This window comes from Patella vulgata, chromosome 6 (assembly GCF_932274485.2).
Source record: "Patella vulgata chromosome 6, xgPatVulg1.2, whole genome shotgun sequence".
In the NCBI taxonomy this organism is placed as follows: domain Eukaryota; kingdom Metazoa; phylum Mollusca; class Gastropoda; family Patellidae; genus Patella; species Patella vulgata.
In genome coordinates, this window is record NC_065884.2 from 48,871,416 (window position 1) to 48,888,635 (window position 17,220).

The 17,220-nt window shown below is 35.6% G+C and overlaps 1 protein-coding gene and 1 long non-coding RNA gene across 2 annotated transcripts; both read right to left on the reverse strand.

Moving 5' to 3' along the window:
• Nucleotides 1-226: 226 nt before the first annotated feature.
• LOC126825601 (soma ferritin) lies at nt 227-6,125 on the reverse strand. Its single transcript, XM_050555279.2, has 4 exons — nt 5,906-6,125; nt 3,089-3,235; nt 1,892-2,017; nt 227-1,185 (listed from the first exon to the last, which is right to left on the reverse strand). The coding sequence occupies exons 1-4, from the start codon at nt 6,005-6,007 to the stop codon at nt 1,042-1,044; spliced, it is 519 nt and encodes a 172-aa protein (XP_050411236.1). The 5' UTR covers nt 6,008-6,125; the 3' UTR covers nt 227-1,041.
• A 1,852-nt stretch (nt 6,126-7,977) lies between these two features.
• LOC126825602 (uncharacterized) lies at nt 7,978-16,510 on the reverse strand. Its single transcript, XR_007682073.1, has 5 exons — nt 16,346-16,510; nt 14,755-14,880; nt 13,890-14,032; nt 12,351-13,237; nt 7,978-12,068 (listed from the first exon to the last, which is right to left on the reverse strand). It is a non-coding gene; the product is annotated as an uncharacterized LOC126825602 (long non-coding RNA).
• Nucleotides 16,511-17,220: the final 710 nt, after the last annotated feature.

Below are 17,220 nucleotides of genomic sequence, written 5' to 3' on the forward strand. Positions count from 1 at the left end.
ATTCCCCACTTGTGACAAGGAGTAGGGTTTCCAGTCCAATATCATGGATTTCCTCCAGGTCCTTACGTGCAAGCAAATTATTGAAATAAAAATGACCTAGTTTGCGTTGAGTGGACGTTAAATCCAATTTCTATTTTTACTAATGCATTTAAAAAAAAAAATTAAGCACATTGGTTTTCAAATAACTGAGAAGTTTAACCATACTTTATTGACTTCAATTCTCAGACAAATAAATGAAAATTTAAACATTCATGAAATCATACTTCATTTATTGATTTATATTCTCATACAAATAATCAAGATTCCCAATCCCTGAGAAAAATACAGACTTAAAATTTATAAATATTAAAATGTTTTCAGTTCTATGGCAAAAGCATTTAACATATATTTAAATGCATTTCTATCAGATCAAAATGAGATGCAGTATGATTAAATTGGTCCTCAATCCCCTGAGAAAAAACAAGTATTAATTCATTATATACCGGTATGTTTCAAATATTGTTAGATTTACATTACCGCTGGCAGTAGTTATCCAACATCAGATATACAAACAATAAGTACATTAACAATCACAAAAATATTACTATCAAATAAATTGCAATCAAAATTTTTAAAAAATAAGACAATATTTATATATTATTCAATACATCACTAATTAGCCCTTGGCTGCAATCATTTCTTTCATTTTCACTCGCAAATTACAAGTTATCATTTCATATACGGTACTGTTACACTTCAAAAGCAAACTGAATTAAATGAACTGAAATCGGCTTTGAATATTACATATATTGCCTAGGACTACAAATTAATTTAAGGAATGTTTCATAAATGTTTGTATTGTAAATATCTGGTATTGTAAAAAGAAATAATCTTTTTCTTAGAAGTTGTCTGTACCAAGTTACATGTACCAGTAATCTACCAAATATCAGATATTGTATTGAATGAACTATTTCATATTGGGTCCCATGAATGCATCCATATCAATTCAGTTAATTCAGTTCCCCTTTAAATGAGATCACTCAAAGATTGCACATTTTTATTTTATTTTTCACCCAATGTTTCTTTATCAAACATATATTCTCCGAGACCAGGTGCAACCCGTTTTAAACTTGATACATAATCTGAGATCTGTTTAATAGATTCTACTTGCTCAGCTAAAAATGTTCCTTCTAGAAAATCTCCCATCTGTAAAAATAAAAGTCATTGTCAGTTGGTTGATGAAAAAGTGAAAAAAATCAAATTATTGCACTTAACATGCACGTGATGGAAGTGAGAGAGAAATGGGGTTCAACGTCCACTCGACACAAACTAGGTCATTTCGGGACTAACATATGGTTCAATTTTTATTTCAATAACTCGCTTGCGCGTAGGGGTCTTTTAGCAGTGGGAGAAAACGGAGGAAACCCACGAGGTTGGAAAGGCGACACTACTCCTTGTCACATACAACCGGGGAATCCAAACCACGCCAGTTGACTCAATGACAGACCTTATGACACAGCGTGTAAGTGCTAACCATTCTGCCATGTTGGATTTTAATAAGTTTTGATTTGATTGATTGACCTTTTTTCCTAATTGCAATATTACTTTGAAATGAAATGGGGTTTAATGTTCTACTCCGACTGGGCTAATGAAGACGGGAATAAAATGTTAAAAAATCCAACATTGCACGATGTTATAACACAGAGGTGGGTGTAAAAATGGAAAAGATTGATTAATTATGTATTTACAACAAAGAAATATGGATTTTAATAATGGTCGTAACATCTATTTTTCGTGTGTGTCCAAATTGGCCGATTTTGTTATGTAACTGCCACTACTGGCTTCAGTCTCTGGTATGCACAATTCAGAGGCTGAATAGTGAATTATTCAGTTCAACAATTTGAATAATTACCGAAACATCTCCATTGTTTTGAGCTATTTTATGTAGATCAAGCAGAGATTGGTTAACTTTCTTCTCTAAATCTAGAGATATCTGCATAGCATCTAATCCAACACCCCATTCATCTCTTTCAGGTTTCTACAATTAGACAAATATATTATTTATATCTGTATTTTTTATGACAACACCACTATCGTCGTAATATCACGTTATCATCATGACTACATAGCAGATATTTCTGTACAAAAAATATGGTATCTGAATGTAGTGTGCTAGCAACAAGCAAAGATACTGATCGTAGAAATCAGATTCAGGAAGTTACAAGTATCGAACGGAACTAGGCTCTTTGTGTTATAAACATGTATTCCAAGTTTCATCAAAATCGGATCAATACTGTGCCCTCTTAAGGTAATACCATATGTTTACACTATTTGCATACGAGGGGCGGCCATTTTGTCTGGCAGTTTTGGTCTGATTTTTACAAAATTCGAACTCAATCAACATTACGGTGATATATTTGAACGTTTTTTTAAATCGGATAATAACGGTGACTTCTAGAGGGACCAGAAGCTCAATCGCGATTTTTCATACAATCAGGGGCCATAATTCAGGAAGTTACGGTCCAATATGCGCGAATATCGAAAGGAACTAAGATCTTTGGGTTATAAACATACGTTTCAAGTTTCATCAAAATGAGATGAAAATTGTGATCTCTAGGGTGTCCACAAGCTAAAGATGTGATTTTTCGTACAATCAGGGGCCATAATCCATGAAGTTATGGTCCAATACATGCCAATATCGACAGTAACCAAGATCTTTGGGAGATACATGTAGGGCTATATTTCAAGTTTCGTCAAAATCGGATAAAAATTGTGACCTGTAGAGTGTCCACAAACAAATTGTGGACGGACGGACGGACGAACAGGGGCAACAACAATATACGTCCACATGAAAATGTAAGCGTTTAAAAACGACCTGTAATAGGTTCAGGGTTTGCATAATATATCTGAACACAAAGATGGGTGAAAATATAAATGTATGTACATGTAGCTTCATGTAGAATATGTGTCATAATTAACTCTATAATCAGTGACTGCTCATGCTCACTTCTTTCTAGTCCATGCAAACGCTACACTCCCAATCCTGCCTTAAACAACAACAGCGTCCTGTACCGTATACATAACAATCAAAGGAAAAATTTGGCAATACCTTAATATCGTGTAAAACAATTCTTCCACCACGAGTATTTTGATATTTCATGAGAATTTCAGCATGTTCTCTCTCTTCATCCGACTGCTTTTTAAAGAATCTGTGAAATCCTGGTAATGCTATATCATCACGATCAAAATGTAGTGCCTGTTAAAAAGAAAGATACGTACATATTATAATCAGCATGTATCTAGAATTAATTAAATAAATCAATGCATCAATACATTTGTATATAAATCACTATATAAAAACTGGAGAAACAGTGTCCTATGAGGGAAATTTTGCCCGGGCAGCGGCACTATGGCCTACTCATATATCGAATTCCAACTGCATGCCAATGTATACACGGGACCTCGGTTTTTCGTCCCATCACTTTACTTCATTCTGACATACATTAAATGATGTAAGCTAGCTGTCTGCCCTCTATAGGCAACTTCAGATATTAATAATGTATCTCTATTGGCGTCTTAAGATATTGATAATGTATACAAAAATTAAATTCTTAACCATACATATATACATTCGTAGAATAATAGATTTCCATGGAATGGATTATAAATATATTCCTTGAGAGGCATTTAGCAATTGATTTATGATAGAATACTAGAACACTTAATATGGATACAATCACTTGGTTTATTGTACTGCAACGTTTCAACTAGATTTCACAAGTCGTTTTCAAGCAAATACCCCATGTACAAATGAGACATATCATCGTTCGTTCGTTTCTAGAGTTTTACGTCCACTTCCACCTAAGGTGATATCGTAGACAAGACATATCATGGATGAAATATATATATATATATATATGTACAATCAACAATATCACTAATTAATGAGCTATATAGACAGGTGACAAAGATAACTTTAATGTTTTTATAAGTCTACTTGGAGTAAGTTTTTAATGTTATTGTAATGATATAAGAACGTTAGGTTAACTCAGAGTGACATTATAATCATATCATATTAGGTTTAGTAATAAAGTTTTAAACAATTTAACCGCCCAGTAATTTGAATATGTGGTGTCTTAATTTTTGGAAAATTTACTATTTGATTCCATTTATGGTTTAGTAAGTTTAATAATATAAAGGTTACCACTGTTGGAGGGTGTAGGTTTGTGTTGGTCCACCCGTTTGTTTAGAGGGACTTGAGTTTCCCCTACGTATGACGCACAGCAACTACAGTGGATATGGTAAACACAGCCTTTGGGTTTATGGGGTGTGGTTGGGTTAATTTTCCATTTGCTTTTAGGATGTCCTTGGTGCTTGACCAATTGATGAAGTTTACTCCAATCCCTGGATGCTGGTGTAATATTCTCCTTATTTGGTATGGGATTGATATACGTACAGGTTCTTTTGGAGGTGACGGTGGTTTCGGGTCTTCTGATAGGGTTTTATTCATTATTTTCTGTACCACTTCTTGTTGGTATCCATTGTGTTCGACAAATACTTCCTGTAGGTGTCGTATTTCATCCTGGAGGTTGGTACTACTGCGTAAGTTTTTGGCTCTCTTCACAAGGGCTGATATCGTAGCTATTTTGGTGCTGTAGGGGTGGCTTGATTGGAAATGGATGTATTGGTCTGTGTGTGTAGGTTTGCGGTAAACACTGGTTGTGGTAGTTTGCTCTTCGGATTTGACTTTGACATCAAGAAAAGATAGACATTTATTAGTTTCGGTCTCCATAGTGAAGTTGATACGTTGATGCTGGCTGTTTAGGTGGTTTAACAGATCGATTGGGTCGTCTTGATCTTCCAGTATAACAAACGTATCATCAACTTTTCTAGCCCAGAAGATTGGTTTGATAGTGGAATTGTGTCCATAATAAGTGTTTCTAGTATTATATGGATTATAAATAATATCAGGTAATGTACACCAAAAGGTTATAAAGTAATTATTATACATAATACAACATTAATTTACATAGTACAATACAGGAGTAATGAAATGAAATAAATGTTCCTGGACCAATTATGTATATGGAGGTTGCGAGGCTATTTACTTAAGTATAATGGGAATGGGTCGATGGCTCATCATAGGCATACAGGCTCGATGAATGTCAGGTTTATAGACAGCGGTGCCGGTCGTCTGCGAGAGGCGAAGGAGCGGAGCTTACATGCAGGACCCCCCCCCCCCCCCCCACACACACACACACACACACCAATTTAAATTTGGAAAATTTGACGGACACAAATGCGTTTTCCTGCTATTCCAGCCCGTGAATACAGCAACTTCAAATTTTAAGTCGTACATGGCTGACTCAAATTCCAATCAACCAATCAAACGCTTTTCCTGCTATTCAAGCCTGTGAATACTGCAACTTCAATGTGGTCCATTCCATTATGGCCTACCTTAAGGTGACTTACCTGAAATCCCTAATCCCAAACAACTAATCAAACGGCGCGGCCATGGGGGCCTCGCACTCCCTGAAAATATTTTGAAAATTTAAGTCCGCAAATGCATTTTTTTTCTGCTATTCTAAGCAACTTCACGGTTTTCAATCGGTTTGCAAACCTAATTCTAACCATCCATTCTGACTGTTGCTGGTGCATTCACAATCACAAATATAATCGATGCCCGAAAAATGTACTGGTACAAAGTAGAGTTGGTCAGACAAAATGTTTTAATCCATAATCAATTCAGTAACAAATTCGTGGTACTCAATTAAAAGAAGAGCAAAATAATTGTTTTATTCGATTTCCCCCCCCCCCCAGCTGCCTCGTACGCCTGTGGCTCATGAAGATCACAATAGCATTAGCTGTTGTTATTTTCAGTGTTTTCACATAGCAATAATATGGCCCTATGATGAAGGCGACTCACCATTGACTGATAAACATAGCTAGCATACAGTTCTAAATTAATTTGACGATTTAACCCTGCTTCACATTCTTCGTGGAAGTTTTGTCGAGCTTGAGATGTCATTTTTTGATTTAGAGAGCCAAATATACTCAACGTTTACTCCGATATCTTCTCTGCTTGAACAATGAAATGAAAAGAGTCGACCTTCATGTCGTGTCAAGGTCGTTCGGAAAGCTTGGTAACGGATTTATGAACAGGACATTATCACAGAGTAAAAATACTCTGTGACATTATCATGCATCATGCCTTTTCATCGTTTCGACTCAGCTCACACAAACTGGAAATAGAGAGAGGGCGATACAAGAATATTACACCTGACCAAAGGTTATGCACCCAATCACAGAGTGTCAGTGTGTATTTTTAGGCTACTCTGTGACCCAATTGGGCAATGTTCTCTTTCTACCGTAGAAGATGAATATTCCATTTTCTGTGACATTATCATGCAACATGCCTTTTCATCGTTTCGACTCAGCTCACACAAACTGGAAATAGAGAGAGGGCGATACAAGAATATTCCATCTGACCAAAGGTTATGCACCCATATCACAGAGTGTGTATTTTTACTCTGTGACCCAATTGGGCAATGTTCTCTTTCTACCGTAGAAGATGAATTCCATTTTCTGTTCCAGTGTCCCAGCTAGATGAGATACGAAAACTTGCACTTATATTATACAATTAACTTTTGAGCTTCTTTTTAATCCGCCAGATTTTCTTGCTAAAGCAGTAGCAATGGCCAATGTATACGGGAAGGGAGGTACCATGCATGCCTAGTCTATTTTTCTGCTACATGTTCTTACTTATAATTAAAACTAGTTCTTACTCCACATTTGATCATTATACATGTATGTAGGCATATACTTCATATTTTCATTTCATTGTTAGCCTATACTTCCATTGCTAAATTTTCTTTGTATCATCCGCAATGGTAGTACGTTGGTTCATGACTAAAAATGTATGTGTTTATATCTCATTATATTTTCATTTCATTATTATATCATGTTATTCCAATATATTATTCCATGTAAAATATATTTTTGTATATATGTATACTGATATGTAGACTTAGTGTATGTTTTATACTGTTCTTAATTGACGTATAGTATGCAAATAAAAAGGTGAAAGTTGTACCGGTATCACAGAGTAAAAATAACCAGAGTAGCGACTCACGTTACACTATAAAAACACAGCAACGCGCAATGCATCTTGGGAATTGTCTGTAATAAACAAACACACACTGATCAGAAGTGAATATGGCTAGGCCGCTACAATCACTGATAAGGATGACATCAATGAGTCAAATATTCACTTTTTTCCATCGACAAATTAAATTCTAAAACATTTTTTGGATGTATTAGAAAAATAAATAAAGACGTTTGACGTATTTGTAGCCAATGTAGGTAAAAATTATTTCCCATTTTATAGTGTAAATGGTATTAAAATGACTTAAAATGCAGCATTCTGCCCGAAGCAGTAACGTCTTATGGCACGCGCCATTCAGCCAATGATTGACGTCGCGTGCTGTGGCGGCACGTGTTAAAGACAGTCATCTTTTACAGAGATATTAGAAGACTCGTAATTCTTTGTGAAACAGATAAAACAAACACTGTCAATTCGCTCAACGACGTTATGAGACGGTATCTACATACATGTCATGGCGATTCTTTGAAGTAATACAAAACACGACAAGGTCAATTTGGCTAATTTTGTACTAGTATGAGTTGACAACAAAAGTTCTAAACTGAAATTCCATCTTAATATTTTAACTTTGCCTAGTTCTTTAAGGCCTGATTTGATTTGGGCTTCAGTTGAAATTTGGCTTACCGGTACTGAACTGAGTACTAGGTTAATGCGATCTATTTTCATATTTTATGTTGGTTCTATAAAGCACGAGATTCAGATTTGGGTTAAGGTGGAGAAAGGAAGACTGAAGAAAATAACCTGAGGAAAAGAAAAACCGAGCCCAAGGTTTTTATGTCGAGGTTTTTTTTTCTGAAGTCTTTCTTCCCCAGCATAATATTATATAACCAAAGTCAAAGACTTTATCTTGTTTATAAACCCTCAATGTTTACATTTACGCAAAATGAGAATATCTCTTAAGAAAAACCTTATATCATGTTTTCGTCTTATGAAAAAAAACGACAACCCTACCCTGGAAGAATACATTACAGGTTTTAAAGAAAAACTTTCAGAATAATAACCCTGAATTCCCCTGTATATATCTGACTTTCAGACCGTAAGTTATTCAGGGCACAGACTATACCCCAAAGAGATTTACTGTTATAGGTTCCTAATATATAGTCATATTATAGGACATCACCCTGTATTTCTTAAAAATTTTAAATGCCGGGTGATAGAACCCAGGGCCCCCACCCCCAAAATATACATTGTCTCAGTAACCAGCTGGCAAACCACCTGCAAAAATTTCTGGATCTGCCCTTACGACAAATGCATAACATATGAGCATGCCAAATTTCATTACTTTCTATGTTGGTTTATCCAGTTATTTCATCACAAAGCTGATTTTGGTGCTTTTTGATGCAGATGGGGGCGTGTCGATTAGCCAACTTAGAAAGTTAATGACATGTGGCACTGTTTGTTTTTTTTATTAAACAGAAGGTCAACACTTGGTAATATCTCTTGGTGGTTGCTTCGCCTTAAAAGGTAGTTTTGTGTTGGCTTTAAAAGTCTTATTCTATCAGCCTTTTTCTTGGACTTTCCCAAGGGATGTATACAGTGTAATGGATATGCCATACAGTTTGCAATGAGGGAATTTTTGTCCAGACAGCGACGCTATGCCTAACCTTACATCAAATTATTTTACATGCGCGCAATGTGTACACTGGACCATGGCTTTTCGTCCCATCCAAACGACTATACATTGACCCTCTGTTCTTCAATACACTAACACGGGGGATCTAAGGAAAGGACACATATATCTGTTCTTTATGATGGCTTAATGTGGAAACAAAAGACAGCAACTTTATGGATAGCAATTATTTATTTGTGGGAGGAACCCGGAGTAAACCCATGAGATTGAGAAGGTGCCCCCATCTCCAAGCCACACACCCTCACACCAGGGTTCGAAACCACGACCGCGAGCCATTGGTGACCAGCAAGCTAGAGCTCGAAGCGCCATCCCATCCCCCCCTTATATAACAAATTCACAAAATCAAATGAAATATGTATATGTACAATCAGTAGCAACAGTTAGCTAGGGTATGACCCACAAATGAACAAACTGTATAATTTCTATAGACAAGGGATAATTTGAAATAGTTAAAACAAAACAGAAAGTGTAACAAAACAACAAAACCATTTTAACTAAGAGCTAGATACAATATTAACATTAAAACTAAAATGCATATAAAAATAACCAGCAGTTGCCAGGCAAGATACGGTCACATTTGGAAGATGGATAGAGAACAGGCTAAAAACAAAAGGGTTTTTTCGTACCATCAGTGGCCATAATCAAGAAAGTTATGGCCTAAAGTGCGCAAATATCGAAAGAAACTGAGATCTTTAGGACATAAACATTTATTTTAAGTTTCATCAAAATAAGATAAAAATTGTGACCTCTAGAGGGTTGACAACCTTTGTATTACATACTTTTACACCATTTAGTTTCGATTTTCCTGAAATTTGAATTCAACCTTCATTATGGTGGAATGGTGATATATTTCCTGCTTGGACTAAGTATAGAAAAGAAGTTTAATAAAAAGACAAAACTTCAATTCATTGATATGTGTCATTTATTTATTTTAGAATATCAACAAGGAACATAAGCCTAACTGTTGACTTGTTTCATTTTTGAAAAAGTCTTACACAAAGTTTTTTTTCTTTTCATATTATCTTTTCAGTGACAATGTCTGATGGCAGCAGGAAAAAGTTTACGGGGTTATTCCATCCACTCCAGTGACTTTTTTAAGTTTACGGGCTTATTCCATCCACGCCAGGGACTTAAAATCCTGTATTTCCCATAAGACATTGCCACTGAAATGATGAAATGAAAATAAAAAACTCTGTGTAGAACTTTCTCAAATGAAACAAGCCAATAGTGAGGCTTATGTCCCCCCTCTGAAATCCTCAAATAAACACATGACACATATCAATTAATTGAACATTTGTCTTTCATCAAACTGCTTATCTATGCTTAGTTCATGTAGAAAATATTTGTGATGGAGCTTAAGTCATGGTTTTGATGTAGCGAAACTATACAATCGATTTCATAACTCTCCCTCAATTAGAATAAAAGTTATCATGTCCGAAAGTATCAACCAATGAAATTGCTTAGCTTTGCTCAGTCTTGGCACAAAATATTAATCATTGAATTCAGCAAAGACATTCACCTCATGAACATCTACACCATTATCAAAAAGAACCAAGATCTTTGTGATATAGACATAAATTTCAAGTTTCATCAAAATCAGATCAAAATTGTGACCTCTAGAGGGTCCCCTTTACGAAGGGCAGCCACTTCGTCCGGTAGTTTTGGTCCCATTTTCACGAAGTTCGAACTCAAACGACATAACGGTTATATATTTGAGCGGTTATTTAAATCGGATAATAATTGTGGTCTCTAGCAGGACCACAAGCTAAAAAACAGGATAGTTTTTGTACAATCAGGGGCCATAATCCATGAAGTTATGGTCCAATACATGCCAATATCGAAGCAACTCAGATCTTTGGTGACCTCTAGAGGGACCACAAGTTAAAACGCGATTTTTCGTACAATCCGGGGACATAATTCAGGAAGTTAGGATCCGATATGCACAAAAATCAAAAGGAACCAAGATCTGTGGGTTATAAACATGCATTTCAAGTTTCATCAAAATTCAAACATTAAATGGCCGAACCATTCTAATCTAGTTAAAATCTCAAGTGTCCAATGGCATTGAGAGTTGATTATGGTCTTGGCAAGTAAATAGACCCTATTTAAGGCCTAAACACATACCTGCAATAGGCAGATATAGCTCTTACATAATGCATGTTTAAAGTAACTATTGAAGGTGATAAGAGTTTCACTCTGTAATCCATTCCAAGTAAGCATATATAAGGTGACAAAAGTATCTATGCAAGTGATTGGGGCTAGTAAACCAATAGATAAATATCTTAGCAAGGTGCACATTTTGGATCACTGGCATGTGTATACATATCTAGATACATGAATAGACTCTACAGTCTAACTAGTCCAAATAATTGAATAAATATTTTATAAAATAAGAAAGAACTTGATAAATTAGGAATGTGACACTTTCACAAATTTTTTTTTTTCTTATTTTTCTTGCATTTCCTAGACCTATTAAGTTCTTTTATACAATGATGTATTCTCATGCGAACAAATAGACACAGCAGAAATCTACGAACTTTAGCACAACCAGTTGAAAAAACAATATTGTTGGTAACACTTTTCATAAATATTTCAATAAGTTGTTTACATACATTTTCGGATTTATTAATACCGTCAAAAGAATCTCTAAATATTGATTCTAATTTCATTGTAACAGCATAAATTAAATGACTGGGTTTAACAAAACCTTTCTTATTGTTTTTATCATATTGCTTTTGATCAATAAAGAGAGAGAGAGAAATGGGGTTTAAGTTCACTCAACACAAACTAGGTCATTTCGGGACTAACACATGGTTTCATTTTATTTTAATAATTCGCTTGCACGTAGGGGTCTTTAGCAGTGGGATGAAACCGGAGGACCCGGAGAAAACCCAATTGGTTGGACAGGCGACCCTATTCCTTGCCACGTACAACCGGGGATTCGATACCACGCCAGTTGACTCAATGACAGGCTTTATGATACAGCGCGCGCACGCTAACCATTCAGCCATCCAATTGATCAATAAAAGAATAAATGTCACCATGAGCTTCACTTTCAGAGGCAGTCCATAACTTCAAACAGGTATCACAATTAAACTTATTATAAACTCTATGAACAAGATATCCAGATATGTAAGCAACAATATTTTCTTCTGGCAGTTCTAAAAGAGGATCTATCAATATGTCAGATATATCCAGTTCAACTATGGACACATCAGAAAGTACAGTAGCTTGAGCAGAGGAGTTTACTGGGCACTTAGGTTTTTCTGTTTCAATAACAGCTGTGGTTGACTTGAACTAAAATACACAAATAAAAATAACATAAGTAGCTTTTGAAGTTTTGCAACAAAATTATTGGTTTTGGAATTTGGAATGAGAATGTGTATCAAAGTTCCACAGATAAATTATTCAATTTCATAAATGACACCATCTTCACACAATCAAGGACTGGAAATAATCGAACACCTTTTAATATAACACATTCAAATATTGTTACAACAGTCCTTTTTAATATGGATATTTTAGTTATATAATACACAAAAATTTCAATTTACAAAATCAAAATAACTCTTAACTCACCTTGCAAAGTTTGCTCAATTTAATAAAAAGGCGACTTTTGTCAAATTCACAATTGGTGTTGCCACCAATCATCAGATGTTCAACTAGTGATTGCCTGTAGGCATGATGGAATTGGTAGGAGTCTGGATTGTCTCTATATCCTCCTTTTCCTCGTATTGATCCAAAAAAGTGCTCAAGACAGTCTTGATTGATTCTTCTAGTCATATGAGCTGTTCCATCTCTTAATGCACATTTCAAAGGTTTGGTTGACGACAAACTGCTACTATTAAAACAATCAAAGAGACGATCTATTGTATGCCAAAGTTTCCTTAAAGTTGGGCTATTTCATCATGACAAAACAACTAATTTTTCCTTGGGAGACATGGTAGTACTAGTAGTCATTTCTTGTAAGGTTTTGATAACAGCTTGATGAAAACCTTCTTCAATATTAAATGAACCCACCATTTCATTCAGAGTTCTTATGGCTGGAAGCCTGAAAATTTTCTTAAGAAATTTGTATCCTTTAGTACTAATTCCCTTCATCTGTAAAGCAAATGACTTGATTTCATCAGACCATCTGATTCCTCGGTTCTTCTTTTTGGCAACTTCTATTTGTTGTTTGACAAAATTATAAGCAGGCGGCGATAAATATTTGCTCAGTGTATCTAATAAAATAATTTTTGACATAGTTCTTTTATCTGTACATCTTTTTCTCAATCTGTGATTCTCAGCTTTTAATTTATGAATAGTTGCTTTTAGGTCATCTATATCCTGTTTGGATATATCTGTACATCTTTTTCTCAATATGTGATTTTCAGCTTATAATTTATGAATAGTTGCTTTTAGGTCATCTATATCCTGTTTGGATATATCTGTCATTGTTCCGGATTCTGTTGATATATCCTCCTCTAAAAAATATTAAAAAAATTTTCCACTCAAACATGTGAAAATGTGAATGAAATATAACAAAAATAACATTTACGGGGGGTGTTCTTGTAATGATACTTGGCTATCATTCGGATTTGGCTAATATATATTGGGTAGAAACAATTGTAAACAAATCTATTCCCTTGCGTGTATGTATCATTTGTTTGTGGTAAATGGGGAGAGAGAGAGAAATTGGGTTTAACATCCACTCGACACAAACCAGGTAATTTTGGGAATAACATGGTTTAATTTTATTCCAATAATTCACTTGCACGTAGTGGTCTTTAGTGGGAGGAAACCGGAGGACCCGGAGAAAACCTGTGAAAATGGACAGGCGACCCTACTTCTTGTGCATTCAAGACCTTCTGATCCAACGCGCACGCATTAACCATTCGGCCATCCAAACCACCTTGTGGTAAGAGGAGATAACTACCTAAAAGTTTGGCAATTTCAGACTAATCTAGCAATGTCTAAGTGTTGTAAAACTCACAGTATTTGCTTCAGAAACATACCCCCACTTTTTTGATATTGTGGGCATATATAAAACAAAATGATTCAATCTACAAACTACCCGATTGAAAGATATGGCAGTGTTTAATGAACAGTGATGTATAATTTAAATAACTAGCTTACTCTTTATCTTTATAGCAGTTTCAACTTCTTCATCAATCTGAATCACTCTTCTTACAATCTCTCTCCTACATGATTTCAGACGTTTTGGTGCGTTTGGGGCATCAATGATAGTAGGAACAGCATTGGGCTTCAATCTGCTAGTTCTGTGTTTAAAAAAAGGTGTAACATTGTAACATGAAATAAAATAGGAGAGGACAAACAAGCCAACAGTGAGGCTGATGTCCCCCGCCGAAATCCCAAAATAAATAGATGACACAAAATTAATTAATTTCATAAGTATCGGGCAATCAAACTATACACTAATATTCATCACTCTCTATCAGATAGAATCAAGATAATCTTGTCCCAAAGCATTGACCAAATTGATGTAATGAAACTATACACCAAGTTTCATCGTGTCCCAAAGCATCAACCAATCAAATTGCTTATCTCTGCTTACCCTAAGCAGAAAATGCCCATCTTTGAACTCCATCAAGGCATTGACCTAATAAACACCTACACCAAGTTTGAACATTCTACCTCAATTAGAAAGAGAGTTATTATGTCCCAAAAAACTAAATTATAGAGATAATCAATATAAGCTTCATCCTTGATTATAAACCAAAAATATTTGTGTAATAGTAAATTTACTCCTTGTGAATTAGAAATAGAAAATGTTTAATTATAAAAACAACTTCTTTTAACTTCACAAACAATGTAGTTGAGAAACTGTCATATTTCAAATCTATATTATCGAAACTAAAGAAGTCCAGATTCAAATCAAAGCGGAAAATTGTCTAAAAAGACAGACTATGTAGGCTAAAAGTGGGTACTAACAATATACTTCCATTGTCAGTAAAACAGAATTAGTAAAGCTGGAGCTTACCTATCTGTAGGGTTCATAAATTGACTGTTCTCAAAATGATCTGAACACAATCTGGAATGTTTCAGATTTTCTGGTTTCATACCCATCATATCCCGTCTTCTTATATTCTGAATCCATCTATCACACCTAAAATTAATACACAAATGATAGAATTTGGCAAAACTTGCAATTAGTCCGAAACAGACCTAAAATGGTTAATGCTTGCACGTTGTGTCAGAAGGTCTGTCTTAAGAGTCCAGTGCCACAAAGTGATTCCTCACTTGTACATTACAAGGAATAGGGTTGCTTGTCCAGCCTCGTCCAAGTCGTGGGTTTTCTTTGGGTCCTGATGCCTCCATCTTCCTCTCCTCTCACTGGTAAAAAAGACTGACACAAGTGAATTATTGAACCATATATTATGCTAGTCTCAAAAGTAGGCTACTTTGAATCGAGTGGATGTTAAACCAAATTTCTCTCCACATCTCTCCCCGCATTATGAGTAGCTTACACTTACTTTGCGTAATAGGCCTAGACGTAACTCTTAAATCGTTTAGACTAGAGTCTACTGTCTATAGCTAGGCTAAATTGAATGGAATGCAATATTTTTTCAATAGGCCTAGTTTGCTTTTACCAAATAGCCTATATATACCCATACCGGTACAAAATAAAATGTTATCGGGAAAAAACGACTTTCTTCCAACGCGGGCAATGGAGCTGTGACACCTAGGCTACTATCATTACTATTAATTGCTGATATTATAATCTATCACGTTATTTATGGCTAGGCCTTTAGGCTAATATAGTAATAATATATAACCAAAGAATAGAGCGCTTTGTCTTCAGCACTAGCCTAGGAGTAGCACTAGCAGACGACACGGCGTAGACTGGGCTATACCTAGCTACGAGAACGTAGCTAAAAACGTTGAGATATACTGATGTGTTTGTTTTTAGCTACGATTGGATGCCTTTAGTTCTAAGTGGCAAACTCAATTTCTTTATTAATACATGTAACATCTTTAAAATAAGATTAATTAAACTTACAGAGGCCAATGTAGTGGCATAACTGTCGCCTAACTCCAAATATTCACGTTTAAATTAATAAAGCGTTGTTTTTGTCTGACGTTCACCGCCATCGAAATCCATTCATAGTTACAGTGCTTTAGATTGCCCTTTTGATAATGATTGGCTGTTATAAAAGCCTTATATATTTAGCCCCGCTTTCATGATGACAGCATATCGTTTAAAAAGATGGCGGTCTTAGTAACGGCTTAACACCTCGATTTTAAAAACGACCGATTAGGATTATATGCTTTACTTGTAGTTGGGTCTGGCAGAAATATTACAAATAACAATAATCAATCGTTGTTTTTATTAAAAATATTGTCAATTTTGTTTACAAATGCCGGGTGCAAATCGCTCCCGCATGTGCTACGTTGAAGGTAATGGCCTCATGTCTTATCTTGAAACACGGAGGGTTGAGAGATTAAGGTTTGTTATCTACTAATAGGCTATACCATGGTCCATGGCATTATAAGGTCCATGACACCATGCCCATATGGCTATATTATAAGGTCCACTCCATGGCTATACATAATAATTTGCGCTTCCTTACCTCTCTTTTTCTTTAGGAAAACTGAAGAATTTTAATCCCTCAGCAGTGCCCGAATAATTAAAACACCCGTAGGATCTACACTGGGTACCGTATCCACCACTAGGATGTTTACTTTTCCTTTTGTTTGACTGCGATACAACTGTCTTGGCCGCCATGGTGGTGACATTACAGACAAACCCCAAGATGCAGTGCGCGACCTACTTTTTATGCAAATGAAGCAGTTGCCATTCTGGTTATTTTTACTCACACTGATCAGCTGTGAATATTCGCTAGGCCGCTACAATCACCGATAAGGATGACATCAATGCGACTTAATGAGTCTCAAATATTAACTTTTTCCACCGACAAATTAAATTCTAAAACATTTTTTTAATGTATTAGAAAAATAAATAAAGACCTTTGACGTATTTGTAGGTAAAAAGGTTTCGCCCCCCCCCCCCCCCCCGTGAAAAAATTGTTGACCATTAAAATTTTTTAGCACCCCTGAGATCCCCCCCCCCCTCGTTGCTCTGAGCTAGTTGCAGCCATGCCCTGACCCTAACCTACAATTTCGCCAACAATCACGTGCCCTAACCCTATTTACATTTCTGCGACCTTGACAAAAATTGAGCTACCAGCTTACCAGATAGATTTAGCCGGTAAATGTGGGGAACTATGATTATACTGCAGTCAAATCTTTTATTAAACATACATTATACAAGAACTAAATCTGCCTATTGCAGGTCTTTCTTTTAGGCCTGAAATGTTATCTAAATTATTAATTACACATTAATTAACTTATCCAGACCACAATCAACTCTCGATGCCATCGCTAGCCTGCGATATTTACTGGATTTGAATACATTTTGTGATGGATGATTTAAAGTAGCTAAGTC